At 36.9% G+C, this 19,878-nt stretch overlaps 1 protein-coding gene across 1 annotated transcript in view; it reads right to left on the bottom strand.

Annotated features, from left to right (window-relative positions):
• Nucleotides 1-19,878, bottom strand: part of MYBPC3 (myosin binding protein C3) — a 66,534-nt gene that overhangs the window by 33,156 nt on the left and 13,500 nt on the right. The window contains exons 7-20 of the mRNA XM_054827326.1: nucleotides 18,909-18,957; nucleotides 17,669-17,713; nucleotides 15,259-15,315; nucleotides 10,512-10,535; nucleotides 9,608-9,774; nucleotides 8,646-8,778; nucleotides 7,808-7,810; nucleotides 7,245-7,369; nucleotides 6,512-6,617; nucleotides 2,307-2,473; nucleotides 1,859-2,024; nucleotides 799-905; nucleotides 445-474; nucleotides 136-272 (exon numbers count right to left, since the gene is read on the bottom strand). Coding sequence (XP_054683301.1) covers nucleotides 136-272; nucleotides 445-474; nucleotides 799-905; nucleotides 1,859-2,024; nucleotides 2,307-2,473; nucleotides 6,512-6,617; nucleotides 7,245-7,369; nucleotides 7,808-7,810; nucleotides 8,646-8,778; nucleotides 9,608-9,774; nucleotides 10,512-10,535; nucleotides 15,259-15,315; nucleotides 17,669-17,713; nucleotides 18,909-18,957 — 1,316 coding nt within the window. The remainder of the gene's footprint in view (nucleotides 1-135; nucleotides 273-444; nucleotides 475-798; nucleotides 906-1,858; nucleotides 2,025-2,306; nucleotides 2,474-6,511; nucleotides 6,618-7,244; nucleotides 7,370-7,807; nucleotides 7,811-8,645; nucleotides 8,779-9,607; nucleotides 9,775-10,511; nucleotides 10,536-15,258; nucleotides 15,316-17,668; nucleotides 17,714-18,908; nucleotides 18,958-19,878) is intronic.

Below are 19,878 nucleotides of genomic sequence, written 5' to 3'. Positions count from 1 at the left end.
TTTAAAAAATAAAATTAAAAGGAAGATTAAAATACTTGTAACTAAGAATTGTAAATCAAAGTAAGATTTGAGAAAGAAAATACATTTCCTGTTGTGACCTCCTTGCCTCAGACACTGTGTCAGGTTACACATTACCTTGTTTACTTTCTGCCAGATGACAGTGGGTGTTGGATCTCCTGATATGGGAACATCCAGTCTCAATTTGTTCCCAGCCACCACGACAATAGTGTCAGGGGATTGGCCCAGACAGTCAAGGTGGATTTTGGGAGGCTCTATAACAAAGGCAGAGAGAATAAGTTTTAAATAGAGTTTGAGTGTTCTGTATGGAGAAAAAAAAAAAGAAAAGGTGAATATTCATACATTAAGATAAAAATGAAAAAGCACTGCTTCCTTTGCTGTTGAAAACATGTTTACTTGCATATAAGTAATGACTGCTGTTCTTACCTTCTCTTGGTACAAAATCAATCTTGACCTCTGAGAAAAAAAAAAAAAGGAGGAAGGGGGTACAAGAAATAGATCAGAAAAAAGAATTTACATGGCATCCACACCCAAAAAATAATTTTAAAACTATTCATCATTGAAACCTCATAAGGCGTATACATCAACAGATTAATGCAATGAACTGGAAAATAGGCTCTGTAACACAATAAGATAATGGTAACACAAAATAACAGGGAAAAGCAATGTGCCTCTATGGAGGTATCAGGAAAGAGATTCTGCATACTTTTTCCTGGTATAACCATGATTAGTTGCCATCATTTTATCCCTCTGGAATTCCCATTACATATTCTAACTTACCCAAAAACTGAAGCTTGGCAGAAAGGTTGTAAGCAAATCCCTGAGGGATGAAGGAATAATCAGCCTCGTCACCTGGTGTTACATCCTCAATAGTTAGCTTATGGATTCTGGAAACATGAACAAATATATTCCACTCATTTACCTTACCTCTCCAGGAGAAACAGGCTATCTCAACAGACAAGGTGCAGGCTATAGGATATTAACAAGCATTGCTATTTTTTCTCCCCTTGCCCTAACATCAAGTCAACAACCACCAGGGCTGTAGACTGCTCTACTTTCAGTGTTCAAGCAAATCCATGTCAGCATGTTGTCTATTAATGGATTTTTCTTGTCAAGGTAGATGCATAGGCTAATCTGAATAGAGGATGCCGTTTCTCTGCTTTAGTCCAGTCCTTTACCATTACAAGGGCAGTTGTAACACTGCTGACTGGTTTAATTTGATCAGATTGTGACTACAATAAATTCTGGAAAAAACAAGTTAAAAATTGATGCTCCATCCCTGTATTATTGTAAAATTCAAAACAGAATACAGAAAGGGAGTACTAGGGAAGACTTTACCTAACATGTAATGCTTATGTATCTTCTGAATCTTCTCGCTCTCCATTTCCAGTAGTAGTTAGACTGCTAAGAAACTTGAGCTCATAATTGTGCAACTGCATGTGTTAATATAAACACTAGTTTTTTTTGAAGGGGTTTATATATATATGCTGTCTTAATCTGTCTAAACACTACTCCTAATTTTAAAGTTATCAACAATGTGTTTTCTAGATTGTTTGAATACCAAGAAAACATGAAATCCTAATGAAAACTGAGAATGAATTCTACTGATATACCACTGATGTCATAGATGCAAAATGTACCAACACAGAAAGACTGCATGCATACCAAAACAAGTCTGTGACTATATGCTGACTGCATATGAGAACGTTTTAAACTTTTTTTCCTTTTAGCTGGAGCCAGGACAAAGTCTTGGTTTATATTCCTATCCCCCGAGATAATAGCTCCTGTGGTTTGTAATGCAATACCCAAATCTGTACCTGCTTTCTGACACAAGACTAACCTGCCAATATGGGAGATCTTTATCCTTTCATCTGGGACCACCTCCTTTCCATTTTTCAACCAGATTCCTTTCACATTTTCATCGGAAACTTCACACTTGAAGACTGCCTGGTCACGTGCCTTCACTGTCAGGTCTGCAATGCTCTGATAAACTTCCAGCTTTTTCTCTGATATTGTGGGAATAATCGATACACACATCAACAAATCAGAATAGATCTGTAAGTAAACAGTTGGTGTGGATTTGCTGAGTAGAAAAGGCTATGGCTGAGCAAGCTGTTTGTGGAAAGGTGAAATATGAAGAGAAATCCACAGCACGCAGGACTTATTAAGTCATCTTTTTCCCTGGCATGAGGATTATGCTACCCCTGTGCACTATCCTGGAGAAGGTTACCTTCAGGCCTGTTTTCATTTTTCAGCTTGTCTGGTTCTGTAATATTATCTGTGCCTACCTTGTACAATCAATTCAGCGACTGATACCCCGCCATTGGTCTTCACGGTGTAGTGTCCACTATCCTCCTTGGTTGACTCATTAATAATTAGATACTGTTTTTTTCCATCTTTCTTGAATCGGTACTTGAATGTTTCTTCCCGTGTCAGCTCAATTCCATCCTTTTCCCTGCAATGCCAAATAGTGTTGAGTCATTTTTCTGTGGTCAGAAGAGGAGATTAACAGTCAGCTCAATGTTACTAGAGATTGGAAGACACAAGATAAACCCAATCTTTGTATCATTTCAAGTTAGCAAAAAAGAGACCATTGCACAAGTGTTAGTGGAAGCAGAACCGGAATGCTTCTAGCTTGACCATTAATTTTCACTAGGTGTTTGATTTCTGGTTCATGATAGTTCACTCACAAGGATTTACTTGGTTGTTACTATTTATATGTTATAGATAAAGATGAAAGTACGTTAAATGCTCTAGAAGATACGGGGGTGAAGACACACTTCACCAGCAGGGAATTATTATTATTATTGCCATAAGGTAAATGGGGCTTGCTGGGAAATGACTTCAAAGTCTTAATTTTCCTGTTGTGAATTATAATTGTTATAAATTAATGGTTTTTGGACATCAGTAAAAGAAGGAAATTTTAGGATGGATTTAAATGAAGGTGTATTTTGGATTTTGTAGCCCTTTCCATTCAAGGATGCACAGTATATTTAAGACATTACTAAATTAAGCTTCACCATCCAGCCTGGGAGGAAATTTAATTAATGTAATTTCCAGTCGTCATGAAAGGAAACAAGCAGAGAGGATTCATGCTGTTTAGTCAAGGTCACACAAAAATACATAAGACGTTCTAAAGATTTCCTGTTCCTAATCCTAAATAACATAAACATGCTACAAGAAAAACACTTGTAATTTCTTCAACTTCTTTTGTAGCATTTTATATTTTTCATTAGTATTTGAATATATTTATATTATGTTACTTGAATACTGCTGCAGTTTGTAAATGAAAAAGTTTTTCTCTTCGATACTTACTCATGTGGAAAAAGAAGTGGAAAAGATTTTATGCTTTTAATAGAGTGAGAATTTTCTTTCTATATTGTGTTATTTCCCTTATTTGTTACCAGTGACTATTCAACTTAACAAATGACCTTACAGCATAGCAAATTGAAATGCTACTTAGGGACTTCCTAAAATACTATAGATCTAATTTCTAGGTAGATGTATGCAAGAAAACCTTTTGCCTCTGTTAGAGTCTGCTGAAGTAAATCACAAGATCAAAACTTTAAGCGGAGACAGGCATCCTACAACTTGTGACTTAGGTGTACCTGCTGCAACTGCATTTCAAAATACCTACAGGTTATTCCCTCCTAACTGTTCTTTACAGCACAGCTTATTGGAACTTATAGTTGGTTTAGAAAAACATCGACCTGCCTTCCAGATCACAGGACTACACCACCAGTAAGGGAGGAAACCGAGGATGCCTATAACAACCACATGAAACACAGCCGCTTGGTGTTATGTCAGGATAGTGTTTCCTCTGCTTGCTGAGTGGCAAGAGTCTGAGGCCACATGCAAGATGCTCTCCTAAGGCTGATATTCTCATTCATGCAGATTAGTTCTGGAACAACTGCTACAATGCAATGCGTAAACCTTTGCTGAACTGCTGAATGACTGTAATCCAGAAATTCAACACGCTGCTATGGCAAAACCAGGCACATGCACTGTGGCTAGTGTTCCAAAGCTGAACTTTTACGTTTATTTTTTGGTGATATATTTTGACACATGGCTCATTAAAGATATCTGAATGTTCTATTCAGCCATTGTTATAGAAAGAGAGCTCTTGAAATCTTGTCTAAATAACGAAAAATATTTGCAATGACTAGTGTCTTAAATCCCCGGGAAGGGAATAGTATATTTAACTTGTGTGTGTTTTACTGATTAGCACATTGCTGATGCTGTGTATGAGTAGTAGAGTGTATGCAGAGGGGTGTACTGACAGATAGTGGAGAGATAAAACTGTAAACCTCAAAAAAGAACTCCCAGGTATCATTTGGCTTAAAATAATGCATTGCTTCAGTGAAAAGTCAAAAACCTCACATAAGGTAATATTACAGGCCTTCCTTTGCTAACTAGAGCAATGAAGTAGAAGAATCATTTGATATTAAAGTGTAAATGGAGGATTATATAGAATCATAGATGTGTTGGTTTAAAGACTACCATAGGTCATCTGGTCCAGCCTCACACTTGAAGCAGAACTAGTGCAATAATAGGTAGGTCAGCCATGGTTTAGTCTATATAAGTCCTGCACATCTGCAAGGTCAAATATCTGTTCTCAACTTCACCACTCAATGCCTCTTCTCTGTCTGGAAATGCTTTCCTATTTCCTGTTTAGATTCCAAGGATAAATTGATAATGTCTTGTGAGACATCACTGATGTAGGTACTATGTGATAATGGGGACATATAGATTTATTGTTATTATTACATTACTATAGTTTGTTTTCTTTTGGAGCTGATAAGATGATACATCGAGCATTCAGAGATGAAAAAATCAGGTCAAAACTATGTATTTTATTACAATTTTTTTTCAAGAATTATATTAGTTGCAAGACCATCTGAAGTTTAGAAATAATTCCATAGTACTGCATAATAATAATGTGAGACCTTTCCAGGTGATCAAGAGAACATTCTTTCCTGACTGCTATGAGGAGACCCACATAATGAATTGTCCAAGCCCTAGTCTGATGGCCATGCCTAGGAGGCTGTAAGCCTTATTTCTGTCTTGTGCAAGCCACATAATTGCTTTTGTTCATGTGCTTGTGATTTCATTTCCCAGGTTTAAAGGGTGCAAGAGCTATAACAGGTGCCCTGAGTTCGTGCCTGTTACTTGGCTTAAACCATTGAGCATTTCCCTAATGAGCCATAGAACTGGAACTCTTTCTCCAAACTGTGTTTCATGTTTTCCCTGAACACTTCTCTCCATTGTCTAAACTGCTCCATTTGTTGCCAAAAAGCATTGTCTGAGCCTCACATAATAAAACCAGTAAAATACAGTGTAAATGTCTAACTGCTCAGTTTGCTGCTGCTATGATTTGAAGAGTTTCTCTGACCACTTGCTGCATTTCAGGCTGAGACAGCTGCTGGTTTGCCCTTGTAACACCAAATGCCCATCCCACAGATACCAGCTCTGCAAGATGTACGGGAGTTGTTCAAAGGCATAGCATCAAAGTGTGGCAGCTGCACTGTGCTCTGAGAGGGACAGATCTGGTTGTCCCCGTCTCTTGTGACCAGGCATCTCTAAGCAGTTCCTGAACAATAGCATATGTGGGCCTGTGCACGTGGCTTTAATAGTGTAACGCATATGCTGTACTAGCTCTTGGGCTCTATTTAAATTCTCAGTTCCTTCCTTTGGGAGAGCAGATGAGTGGTTGGCACTTTCCAGGAATGTAATGGGCATTGTGGGAACAGTTGATAACCATGTGCCTGAAGCTGTTAACAAGCACAAGAGAATTTCATCTGGTAAAGAAATGAAGTGAGAACAGTGTGTGTAAGACCTGGTATGTGAGCGCTGCCTGCTGTGCTTGCCCAAGCAGTGCAAACCTTCCAGCTTCCGCTCAGCTGGAATGCCCAACAAAATGGACTCTATGGTCTTAACGTTTGTCATCTTAATCCTGCTCGCCGTGTATGCATAACGACCAGCTTTGCAGGATCAATGTAACAGATATATTAAAATAAGTCAATGACCTTCCCTCTCTGTCTCAAGAGACACTAACTTTCTACCTAAGAAAAAATACTTTAAAAAAACCCCTCACTGAGTTGAGAAGACCAAAGATTCCATAAAGTATAGTAAACTTGTCACAATACGTATCTGATTAGTCTGGGCAATAGTTAGACATTACTGTCAAGTGTTTAGAAAACTTTAAAGCTAACAGCTTGGTACAGTCAGAAGCATCCTGTAAACACTGGAGAAGAAATTTTAGCAGCACTGTAAAATATCTGTAATTTGTTTTCTGCCATATTCTGACCTCACAGTTCCTCCTCAGTGTTTGACATATAGGGAGAGGATCAATCTTTTCCTGAAAACAACTACATAGGATGACTTCTTCCTTTTTATTCCACAACTCTTGCCCACAAACACTGGTCCTAGAATGTCCCATGGAAGGATATGGTTTGATGTTGTTTGGGTTTTTTTCTCTTTTCTATTCCCTTACCATTTCACAGTAGCTCCTTCCTCAGACACTTCACACTCAAACTCCACTCTCTCTCCAACCATCACCATCTGGTCCTCCAGTGGGTGAGTGATCAGGATTGGAGGTTCTGGAAATGAAGAGACTTTTAATTAAAACAATATCCTGAATGACTGAAGACCAGAGGTAGATTTCATCACTCTGCACTCCATGGGAAGAACCCCTGGCCAAATACATGGTGATGCTTTCTGTGTTGAAACTTAAAATTTATTATGCCGGATCACATTAGCAATGTTATCAAATGACCTTTTGGGTTTTTTTGCTTCATGAGACAGAATACAAACACAGGATCAATGAGTTTTCATATATATTCTGAAATCCTAAACTGGAGGCATTAGTTTTCTGTACTACTTGATCTGCTTACAGAGCTTGAGGGACATGTTTATCTTGAGAGGAATCAGTTTTTTAAAGTTTCTAGTCCTATTGTTGGGAAGACGTAAATCACTTTCCAAATGAGAATTAATGGTAATTATTACTGTGCTGTTTTCCTGTGCCGCCTTAGTTGCAGCTATAGGGAAAAAAATCTTCCTTCATTTAACTGTAAGAAAAATATCTGCTTCAACAGATGTCAGAATTCGATCATATGTTTGAGAATTTCCTTTCTTACAAGATTAACTGATCTGAGAGCAGAGAAGAGGACAGCAAGCCAATGTTAAATGTTAGGGGAGATCTCTCTCCTTTTGCTACCATTGCTCACCTTTTACAAATAATTCTGTGAAGCTCTTCTCCTCCCCTACCACACATTCATATGCTGCATCGTCGGCCAGAGAGCAGTGGTTTATGGTCAATATTCTCTTATTCCCAACAGCCTCAAAAATATATCTGAAAAGAGAATCTTATTATTAATTATCAGAGAGTAACTCTTTTGGACCCAGTCACTGTCTTCCCCTGCCTAGCAGAGAAAATGTTCGTACTTTTTTTTTTCTGACCTCAGTGGCAAGGTTTGTTAAGACTCAAACCCTATATTCCTGTCTCAGTGACAGCAGTAGTGTTTGAAAAACTAGCATGAGAAATTATGGAGAAATCTTTGTACAAGTGTGGCACATACAAACTCCTGTGAATGGTGTTGGATGCTTTTCTTACATCTAGTCATACAACAAATCTGACTACCGTGAAAAATGCCTTGTCATGGCTTCAGCACAAAATCACTGGAAATTGGTTTTACAAACAAGCTACACTGAAGTATGTCCCACATCACAAGAAATGAATTTTCAACCCTGGATATACACATAAAGATCAGAATATAATCTGAGGACTTACTTGCTAAGTAGGTGTATGTAAGCATCCAGTTCCATGTGTAGATGTATAGAGCAGAGGGAAGAAAAAGAAACAGTCATGAGAACAGCAAACTGGCCCTGAGCCAAAGCACTACGTAGATTCTTTCTCAGCTCCTATGTCTCCCTATTTTAGAATATAATCATAGAACCATTTTGGTAGGGAAAGACTTTGACGATCATCAAGTCCAATCGTTAACCTAGCCCTGCCAACTCCACCACCAAACCATGTTCCTAAGGATCACATCTACATGTCTTTGAAATACCTCCAGGGATGGTGACTCAACCACTTCCCTGGGCAGCCTGTTCCAATGATTGACAACCCTTTTGGTGAAGACATTTTTCCTAATACCCAATCTAAACCTCCCCTGGCACAACTTGAGGCCATTTCCTCTTGTCCTATCGCTTGTTACTTGGGAGAAGAGACCAACGCCCACCTGGCTACAACCTCCTTTCAGGTAGTTGTAGGGAGCGATAAGGTCTCCCCTCCTTTTCTCCAGGCTAAACAACCCCCATTCCCTCAGCCACTCCTCATAAGCCTTGTGCTCCAGACCCTTCACCAGCTTCGTTGCCCTTCTCTGGACATGCTCTAGCACCTCAATGTCTTTCTTGTAGTGAGGGGCCCAAAACTGAACACAGCACTCGAGGTGTGGTCTCACCAGCGCCTGTTAGCACCTCACCAACACCAGTCCTGCTGGCCACACTATTGCTGATACAAGCCAGGATGCTTGAATTAGATTCCTTTCTTTCTAAGAAAAGCTAGTTTTCTACTTTGTCCAAGCTGTACCCCATTTCTTTTTGGATTTCCCATATTTCTAGTTTACCTGCCGCTCACTTGGATCTCCTGTCCATTCTTCAGCCATTTCACATCCGCATCTGGATTGGCAACTTCGACCATTAATTTAATCTTTTGCCCTTTGTCCACTTGGTAAGCTGGATCCAGTTTCTTGAGGAATGCTGTGATGAGGAATGATTTTTTTTAAAAAAAGAATATCTTAATAATTTTTATACTTTTTTTTTTCATTCTGTCAGGAAAATAAATCTTTATTTTCTTTCCTGTTGTTTACTGTCATCTTAAACCTTCCCCACTTTCTGCATCCCTGTTTGCATTTTTACCATTTCAGTCTGTTCTTCACCCTGTTCTATTTTCTATTATTCCTTAACATAGGATGAAAAGCATGTGATATAAACTAAAATAACCCAAGTAGAATATTCTAAATCAGATGTGAATATGTACTTCAAAACATCCTAAACAGAGTTACAATGATGTCTTCCCACATAGGAAAATGATACTGATCTCAGTAATAACATATGCCAGCTTGCCTTCTCCGTTTCAGACTTTTAAAACAAATTAGTTAAAATTAATTAATACTTCACAAGACTAGAAAAGGCTAAGGAATTCCAAAAGTATCATCCCAATGGAAATTAAATTCTTTAAATGTATCACTGATGCCTGACATACTGACCAGTTTTGGGGGTGGGGGAAGTGAGGGCTGTTGTTGCTTTATGTTCAGCGAAAGATAAGGGGCAGAGCAGAAGGAACTAGTAAAATGAGCAGGTTCAGAATATCCAGAGTTTCAGAGCAAGGTATCTCAGAGCTCTGGGCATAGCTTTAATCTTTGGTAATCAGCATTTCACATGTAAAGACTGTGTAACAATTGGAATAGGAAACTCCTATTTCTTGTGCTCTTCTATCTGGCTGCTGTCCAGCTGATGTTAGTATTTGAAGAACTCCCATAGAGAAAGATACGGACACATATGTTTGGAATAAATACAGCTCGCTAACCTGTACTTTTTTTCTCTTCCTTCTTTATGCGTTTGAGGCGTTTCAGCATCCCACGCAAGTCTGTGATACCATACTGAAAAGCGATTTTCTCGTATTCGGAAGGAGGAGCTTTCCTCAGGATTTCCCAGACATCAACATCAGATTGTGATTCAGATTTTGCTTCACCTCTGCAGAAAGGGATTAGAGTATCTGAACACCACTATTGAGAGGATTTAAAAACAGCCCTAGGCTCGGCAAGATACATATTGGCTTGATGAAGCCACTTAATAAAGAATTAAGCAGTCTAACTTTTTGCTATATTATTACATAAAATAATGAAATAAAACTGGTGACTAATTTTACTTCTATTTATATATACAGTAATTAAAATCCAATCATTGTCCTGAACGGTTTACTTTCTTGCCAAAGCAAATCAATATTAATTTCCCTTTAACGATGGGTAATGGAAACACAAGGAGACTTATTTTCCAGTGGTGGTCATACACAAAACGTGGCAAAGCAAGGAACTGAACTGATATCCTGAGAACACCTTAGAAACAAGGCAGTTGGTTTATGTTAATAAGAAACAAGTCCTTTTCTACTCAGGACAGTTTTTTCTCTTCACTAAAATGAATCACAGATGGTTAAAATATTTGTCATCTATTGTAAAGACAATTGTTGGCTATAGTAATCTATAAAACATGAAGACACATAGACTGGTGAGTAGCGGCAAACAGGACAATATTTACAATGGACTACTTATAGTTTAACCAACAAACTAGTGATTATGGAAGAATTAATGTTTGGTTTAGCAAAACCAAGTGAAAGTTTGGTTGTCTGGCTTTGGGAAAGGCATTTTTTTTCTGTCATTGTATTTTTTATTTAAAAGATCATAAATAGAAAAAAAAAATTGACTGAACCTTACCGATTTACTGAGCGCAAGAAGCTGCTGTACTCCAGAACAACGCAGAGAACCGTTTGAAAAAACATGCAGCATCCCGATGGGCAAGAAAGAAGGCATCATGTGTTAATACAAAAGATCCATGAAAGCCATCAACAAGCCTGTGCTTCAGTGGCAGTGAGATGAAGGAGCTCATGCAAAAGCTGAAATGGGCTTAAGAAAAATGCTGTTCCCTATTGAAACCAAACTCACTCCCACTTTGTGCAGTTCCACTCTGCAATTTACACTATAAGCAGTTCTGCTTAATTCCTAATTATGGCTGATTGCGTTACAAGGAAACAAATAGCTCTACTTTGCCCTATCGTCATGGAGTTGTTGCCTGTCATAGTTTGCATTTTGGTAAACAGAAAGGATGCAAGAAGTAACATTTTCTTACAAATTTCTTTAGGAAAGGGAACTTCCTGTGGCTGTTGTTTCTGACATCACTGGGACCAAGCAGATTCCAGTGCAGCAGAGCACAACCTTACAATGAAGCCATGCTCAGTGGTAAACCCCAACAAGAAGACAAGTTATGCAGCAGGTAATGCAGAGAAAAGTGGAGGATTATTGGGCATATTTCCGTTTTTTTCAGGAAAAGAACAGTCCCATTACTCTGTGAGAAATATTAGTACTTAAAATAGTATGGCTGTAGTCAGTCTAGACAAAGGTATAACCAAACATTTCTGGTATTCCCTTTATTGCCCCAAAAAGGCTTGCTTGCAATGAGAGCTCTATGTTTATTAAAGTACTGCAATCCAGGCTTGGGATTTCCAGCACCCTGGTAGCTCTTGAACAAAAAGGAAGCAAGAGAAGAGTTTGAGCTGAAATATGGCATGCAATATCCTACATCTTTGGAGTGGTTTAGCACTCACTAAGCACTAAGCCCTCGCTAGCACTCATTGAATTGATCGGTGTATCTGAAGTTTGGACTCCTTGGGGTAAGTGCAGCCTGGTGGGTATTTGCTTTGTTATAACAGTGCATCAACATCACCCACAAATTTAATCAGAATTAATCTTCTCTATATATCTATCATTTAGTTTGGGTCAGCTACAAATGGGTTGTAGTTTTGCCTAGCAGAAGGCAGGACAATTGAACTGATTTGCCAAATAGACCAAGATTTTTTTTTTTAACATAAGCAGTTCTTACGCTAGTTGCCCTGATCATATTAATGGGCAACTTTAAAATACTTCTAAACACATGTAAATTGGAATAGATATATAAGTACATAAAGCTAGGAATATATAATATTTCTAATATGTGCTGAGTTCTTTGTACTAGTACAATTAATGTTCTGTGGAGCAAACTATATCTCAAAAGGAAATATAAAATCATAGGAAATAAGAAAGACTTAACAGATTAAAATGTTGCTATTTTTCCCTCAGGCATTATATAAATATTGGCAGTCTCTGTGTCTATCTGCCTACTTATATACTCATCTGTATACAGCCCTTTACCTGAAAATTTTCAGATAGGATTATTCATGGAGTTTTCAAAAATATTTTGTGTGAGTTATTTTTAAATACATCCTGAGAAAAATCTTCCAATTTGGAAGTGATTCCACAGTCTAGTATGTCTCACTATTGCTTTAGCTTTTCCATTACTCAGTCATCCCATTGTTATATCTGGCAGTACTGTTTTGGTATACACAAGCTGAAATACAAGAAATTTGATTGTAAGCAAGAGTATAGTCTCCTGATTGGAAATAATAGTATTTTCTAATTAGAAGGAAAGGCTTGTAAGTTGCATGTAAAATGGTACTAAAAGCTAAATGTTGTAATTTGTATAGTATTTGCTTGAGTTCCGAAAAGAAAAAAATGTCTTTGCCTCGGAGCAAAGGTTTCCCCATCCCCAACTCCTTTTCACCGTTTTGTATTTGTTAAAACATTCTCCCATAAAGACACAGAGTTTCCACAGTTAGGCTGTGCCCTTCCTCTACCAAGAGGAGCTAAGCAGTGCGTGAAAAGTAACAGAGCACTTGGACTCCTGAAGTTTCTCCCACCCTTACGTTACTCTCCTTGGTGTTGGGGATCCTTATTCAGCATGATCACCTCATAGGTTAACTATGCGCTTGGGGGCATTAAGATGCAGCTTAGTGAACCTGCTGTAAATGGAATATGCAGTTGATATGTTTTAAACATATGTGGAGGGGTTAAAAATAGTTTTGTACATCCCAGAGATGGTTCCTTCCTATCCTATTGCTGTCAACTGATTGGACCCTGTCAGCTGTCACCTCCTTCAAGGTCTCTGCTCACTATCCCATTTAATTGTTCTGTGACAGCTGTTCCCTTCCTCTTCCCAGTGACCTCTCCTTGGCCCATGACATCTGTATGTCAACACCAGTTAATTAAATTACAGCAAGAGCAGATATAGTATTAAATGAAGCTCTCTTTATTATAGTGGGAATGTTCATTACCTCTGGACTGAGGGGCACTTGTAAATTAGGTGGGACAAAGCAGAAGTGGTAGAAGAATAATCTTCAATTCTCTTTGAATTTGCATAGCTCTTGAGTGTTTCGTTTCTTTTCTTTTCTTTTCTTTTCTTTTCTTTTCTTTTCTTTTCTTTTCTTTTCTTTTCTTTTCTTTTCTATTCTATTCTATTCTATTCTATTCTAATGAAGAATACTTTCATTGCATGATGAGTTTTTATGCCTCATTAATATAGGAGTGGTCTTCAACCTGTGCTTTGCAAAGCCTGAAAGATCCACGAATTGTGGCTGTGAAAAACAACTAGGAGCAGTGAATTTATCAGTATGCTTAAATTCACTAAACAGAGATTTGTAAGTCAAGAAAGGTCAAAACCACTGATAGAATGCAGTGAAATTTATAAGCTTCTTTTAATGAATTATATTTCTGGTCTGACAAATAATGAACAGTTAAATCAACAAATTGAACATTTCTGGAAATACTGGAGATTTTCACTACTTTTTAGAGTTCCATCAAAACTAACTATGAAAGCAGAAGGGAAAGGCACTATGAGAGGGGCTAATAGTACTTAGCATCTCATTCCAGCTGGAGTCACTGTATGAAATTATGCAAATATTTTCATGTTGGCCTCCATTTATTTGATTTTTTTAAAAAAGAGATCAACAATTCTGTTTTGCCTTACATTTTCTATGGAAATTAGGATGTGTGTACAGCTACTCTATTTGAACTCTCAGACCTGTATAGTTTTGATTACTGCCATATTTTCCCTACTTTAGAATTACAAACAAACAAACAAACAAAAATCTAATGCACTTTTGGTTTCAGACTTCTCTGGGGTTCATGATGAAACAAGAAGCTTTTTATAAACAGTGATACCAATACCTTGGGAGAGACTGAAGACGGGTTCAGAACAACATTCATCCAAGCAGTTGACTGTGAAAACTTAAACTGAGTAAGTTTAGATTTGCAAAACATGAGTCTAGTGACAAGTGTTTGTACTAAGTTCAGGAGCTGGAAAGACAAAGTGAGTGGACAGGGGCCGTAAACAGAAAGAAGCATCTTTGGAGGAATGGGATGATAATGAGCAATGCAAACTTTACTTGGAATAAAAAGACATGACTTGTTACAGAGAAGCCTGTACGTTTATGGAATAAGTGACTTCAACAATACATTCACTTCACATGTTTAAGGATGGATGGAACAAAACTTCAGCACATATTTGGTAGGCACCAGCAAGCAAATGATTTTTCTGATTCTAATTTCTATGACAATGGAAATTTAAAGCAACAGATTATTGAGAAAATCTGGAAATTCAAGGACAATTTAAAACTGCTTGTAAAAGGAAGTGGTGGTGAAAACCAAAGGACATTCAGAGAAATACATTGATTTGTATTCAATGTTCCACCCTTAACTAATGGTTTAAAACATTTCTGTCTTAGAAATTTTCTAATAATTTTCTTTCATACTATCTAATTTTTGTCATGGTCTACATGTAAGAAAGATAAAAATGCATGCATTATTTTAAAACAAAATGGTTCTTATATTCAGTCTGACCCATGCATTTATAATAAAATGAAATAGAAATCTTACTCTCTGTTGGCAACAATGGAATCCAAAACATCCACATTAAGATGGTGGTAAAAAGAGAAAAACATAAGTAGGCAGGTTATGAAAACGGATGTGGTAAGGAAGGATGAGAATGGGAGAGGAAATTCCACCAAAAAAAAGTGAAAGTAAAAGCAAGAAATAAGAATTAGAATCAGAAGAGTAAAAAATATTTATATAATATTTACACAATATAGAATCTCTTCTTAAATATATGATAAACAGCTATATAATTTAAAATATAGAGTTGTATAGTGTAATAGTAATATTTAGATATCTAATAAAAACGCTTGTCCTCCCAGCTCTCTGATGCAAAGTATTGTGAAAACTTAGGACAGAAAATTCCTAATAAGGTGAAGTATTGTAAATCATTGTTCTGTTTTGTTTTTTTTTTTAATAGAAAGTGCTGGTGGAAGCATGTAATTACCCTAGTCCCAGCCTTTTCTATCTTGAAAAAATCAATCTCTCTTTTTTTTACACACCCCCCACCCCATTATAAACCTAGCAGAAATGCAGCAAATGCTGAGTATTTGGGGAAGTTGCCATAATTAACTGTCATCCTTTTTCCAGTTAGAGCTGCTTTAGGAAAACAACAAGCATTCTGAATTTATGACACTTTTGCTTATTCTAGTTTTAGTGTTTTCAGAGTTGTTCAGCTGAAGCTGGTTACTTAATTTCTTTAAGTCTATGGATTTTTACTCACCTCTTTTTCAGTAAGGCACTAAAATTAAACTCTCCACCTTCTTCATGTCCCTCGGTACTGTACAGTAATAGAAAACCATAATTAGTTTCAGAAAGAAATAGGAATAGCTTGTGGGACTACATCATTATGTAGATGATATATTTTTGTAGGGGAGTAGTAGATGGGTTTAGAATGACTTAGAATGTGCACTGACATGGAAGGTGACTTAATTAGGCTTTGTCCATATTGGCCTTCATATAGGTTTAAGAAACATATTTAATGAACTTGTATTTTTTTCTGTAGTGATTATGGGTAAAGTTGTACAGGGTATTAATTTCGTGATCATATTGGTCTGGAATGTATTCATTATCATAAAGATGCTGCAGAAGCTTTCCTTTAGAATCATTAGTGCTTTTGGAAAACTGTATTTTCAGCAGTGTGAATATTGTTTACAGTGTGGGGCAGTATTTAACCGACCTTTTTGTGGGACTTCTTACAATCTAAAATAATTTTTTCCTAGTATTATCCCCTCTGTAATTGTTTCTTAAGGCTGTTTGTGATTCCAGAATTCATTATACTGAAAAAAGTGTCACATCATTGGTGCTTGGGAGAGTTAAAGGCGGAAATCTGTGATCTGCCTTTGAGTCTGAGATGAGGTTCCACATGCAGTTGCTCAACAAGCATCGTGGCAAGCAATGTGATGAATTGATTCTGTGATGATAAGAAGCAACAAGCAGGAGTTTTTTGATGTGTAATTCTGTTACATATGGTGAACTCAGATGGAATGCACAACGTTATTTTTGGTGTTCTGAATCAAATGTGTTTTAGCTGTGCTTCTGAACATTTGAAGTACAGATCTACTCTGAAAACTTAGCATAAGGTCACTAAAATAACTTCTTTGGGTTTAATTCCAAAATCACTTTGGGGATTTGATATAAAAGTATTGGGAGTTACACTGGATTTCATGACTATTGACGATTCAACTTTTTTGTCTTTTTTGCATTCAGACAGGGTTTAGAAAGTCAAAATGGATTTTCTTCATCTCAGTCAGTCTCCCATCATCAGTGTTCACCTGCTCCTTGAAATCTCTGTGATCTTGAGTAAGAATCTGGTGATGCCATCTCACAGCATTCAGATTCTTCCAGCAGCAATACCTTATATTTAATTATTGGTTTATACACAGAAATTATTCCTTTCAGTTGTACTGGTGGTAGTGGTATCCCATAATGCTGTCTCTGTCAATACACAGTGCTAGTTGCTTCAGAGAAAATCAGTCTGTAGAAGTGTAAACCAGAATGTCAGGAAAACTCAATATTGCAGGAACAAATATTTTAGAAAGTAACAAAACAGCCTCAACAGATAAATGATGGGCATTTTAACAATACTGTTCATAAAATGAAAGAGAAAAAAGTGCCAAACTTCTTATGCTGCTTGACAATGCAAAGTTAGTGAGAATAAGTAACAATTCTGAATCAGTGTAAATTTGAATATGTTGTGAGAAGAGATCTTTTTATTAAGGAAGTACCATTTTTACTTCTGTGATTACTTTGAAGATAGTACAGTATTGGAAAGGATACTTTTCTGGGTATAATGTTCAAACAGAAAAGTGTGGTTTTGGCCACTTTTTTCCCTACTTTGAGAAGGCTTTCAATGCTTGCAGGCATAAAATTCATATAAATATCACTAGTGTAATCCCAAATTTGAAAAGAGCTTCTTGTGATCAAATATTGAGGAAATCAGAATACAACTGGGAGAATAACTAGTCACCTTATTGCTTCCCAGGTGATACTTAAATCAGATTTTCAGGAAAACCTAGCAATCAACGTTTAGCTTTTCTGAAGGATAAGACCCTAATAATTGCTTTAACATGCACAGAGTTAAGTCTAATCTCAGAGTTCCTATTTTTGTTATGGTAGAAGACATTGGTAGCAAAAGATAGGGTAGGAAGTTTAATGTTTCTAGGATAAAGAGTGTGCCAGGAAACAACAGGTTTTCATATACAGGTGTGCTGATACATTTCTGTGAGCAGTGGCAATTTTATTCAGGATGTGCTCAGTAGAGAGGAAAACATGTAAAAGAGAGGGGGCAGACATGCATATAATTTGAAGTGACTTTTTTCTTCTAACAATGGTGAGAAGATGCCACTTGCCAAACATGTGCATTTTCTGTAGATGAATCTGCCTCTCAATGAACTATCAAGCGACTCTTTTAATTATTTATACTCACATTACTACTTACTTGTATGTATTTGTCTCACATAAATACTATATACTATAAATGATGGTTTATTTGGAATTTAAGCTGCAGCTAGTTCTGTGAGCTGGTTTTTTTTTTTTTTAATTTTTTTTTTCTTTTCTTTTTTCTTTTCCTAAGCAGAGAGAGACAGTTCATTGTTAGGCATGATTTGTCTGCTGACACAGACAGTGGCTACCTGAGAAAGGCTGAAGTCATCCGTCTCCCCCCTCCTGCCAGGCTCCTGAGTGAGGGTATCAAAGACAAAGCTTCAGATTTAAACAGTTCAGTTCAAAATTTGGCTCCTTTCTTACAGAAGAAACTGAAAATCTGAACAACCTGAAGCTGCTTACACTGCACTCACCCTGAAATGGTTCTAAATGCTTTTAATTGTGCTAGAAAAAAGAAAAAGTCTTGAAGCCTGATTTCGCTGCAGTGAAATAACACAATGCAGCTATGCATGGGGTGTCCTCTGTTTAAGAGGCATCACGGCAAGGCTGGTCAGCTACCTATAGATGGATTTGACTGTAGGTAACTTCTGCAAGCCTTTTTCAGTTCTTTGTGATAAAATGTTAAAAAAAAAAATCTCATATAAACATAGTACTTATAGGGAAAAACTCAAGGAGTTGCCACAGATGATTTGTGTCCTATGTTAGAGAAATAGAATTCTGTTGGAATATTCTTGATCTAGTAACTTTGCAAAAATATATAACAATTAAAGCAGAAACTGAATTACACAAAGGGAGAAGAAATGCTCAACAGTGAAAAAACATATGTTGTTAATGTCTAAATAAATAAAAAACCCAACCAATTTTGCAAATTTTACTAATAGAAGGGAACATTATTCCATTAAGTCATATATCAATTCAGACAGTATTACAGATGTGGGGAGAATAGCCTGTATTAATATCCAAGAGCTACATGTAACTGAGTTTTTACATAGCCACTTACAGTATAATTGTCTTCATTCAATTAATATGAGTATAGAACATGAAAACAAATGCAATCAAAATGCTTATATTAATGTTAGCAGTGATATGCTGATTACAGAACTCACATCAAACTCCACTTCTTTGTTTAGCTAATGTTTGTATTAAGGTACGTGTAGTTCCTCAAGCCAGACCAAATCAAGACTAGGGGCTACATAATCTTTTCCTTCTCTATTGCTGAAGTTCTTGGTAGAATTATACACATTATCAATTGCATAACTGAAGACAAGCATGATTGTTATGCTAGTACAAAGTCTAAATTCTCTTAGATGATTTCTAGGAGTTGTATGGTATTTTAATAGAAGTATTTTCTTAATAGAAATGTTTTCTTAGTAGACATCCCTATCTTTGCACGTCAGCTTTGCTTTTAGTTAGTTTTGTCTAGGAAAGTAATGAATTCTGCATGGAAGTATAATCTAATCTACATAAGTTTCTACTGTACATACTCACGTGCGTCGGAAGGCAGCGCGAATATCTAAGTCTCCAGTTATTGGTGCTTCTGATGTGACAAAAAGTGATGAACAAGAATGGGAGAGCAAGTCAAACAATGCAAAAATACAGTGCTATTCCTAAAGCTTTTCCTTTCCAGACAGTTTTTTTTTCTAAAGTTCTTTTATTGTAAATTGTGATCTATTATGTATCAAAAGATTGAAGCATCACATTTAAGCATGTAGCCTTCACTAATTAGCTTTCAACATCCAGTGTTTTGTGTATAACTTAATTCTGCCTCATGCTTCATAACAACCTGCAGCATGACAAACCATCTTGTCTCTTGTTTGTCAATTCTCCTGCTGGTAAATTTTAGTTTCAATACTGGTTTCACAGAGTGTTTAAACCCTAAAGAGAAAACCACTGGATATCAACTGAATATTATTACTACTAATAAATTGTAATCCAGTCTCTGAAAGCAAAGGTAAATTCCTGGAAATATGTAGAGATGTACAGAAACTTCACTGAGGATGTTGCATACAGAGAACTTTATTACTCTGTTCTAAGCTTCTGCTGGTATGAATAGGTGTACCGCTACTACTGGGAGAAAAACGGTTCTCAGTCACAGCTCCTAAGTCTTTCATATGAGTCTTACAGTCAACTAGTGAAACTTCAAAAATGAACACTGCCGATTGAATAAGCTCAATAAACTTTTGTCTTTGCATATTAGGCTCATTGGTTGCTGGACAGCAATTAACGTTGCAGTGCCTCCAACAGAACCACTGAAACAGGAAATGGTCCAAATGCCCAAGTCTTTCAGGTGGTCCACGCTTACACTGTTTTACCTAAACTCTTCCACACTAGCGGTAACTGATGTTAAAATTTACTTCCTTTTCTGTTGCTGATAAGCTTTTCAGTATAGCAGTTGTGAGGGTGGCATCATGTATTATGTAAAATGAGTCATCTAATCTTACAGCAATTTTATATCACC

The sequence above is a fragment of the Grus americana genome, chromosome 5 (assembly GCF_028858705.1).
Source record: "Grus americana isolate bGruAme1 chromosome 5, bGruAme1.mat, whole genome shotgun sequence".
In the NCBI taxonomy this organism is placed as follows: Eukaryota; Metazoa; Chordata; class Aves; order Gruiformes; family Gruidae; genus Grus; species Grus americana.
Note: the sequence above shows the minus strand (reverse complement) of the source record. Positions and strands in the feature narration are given on the sequence as shown.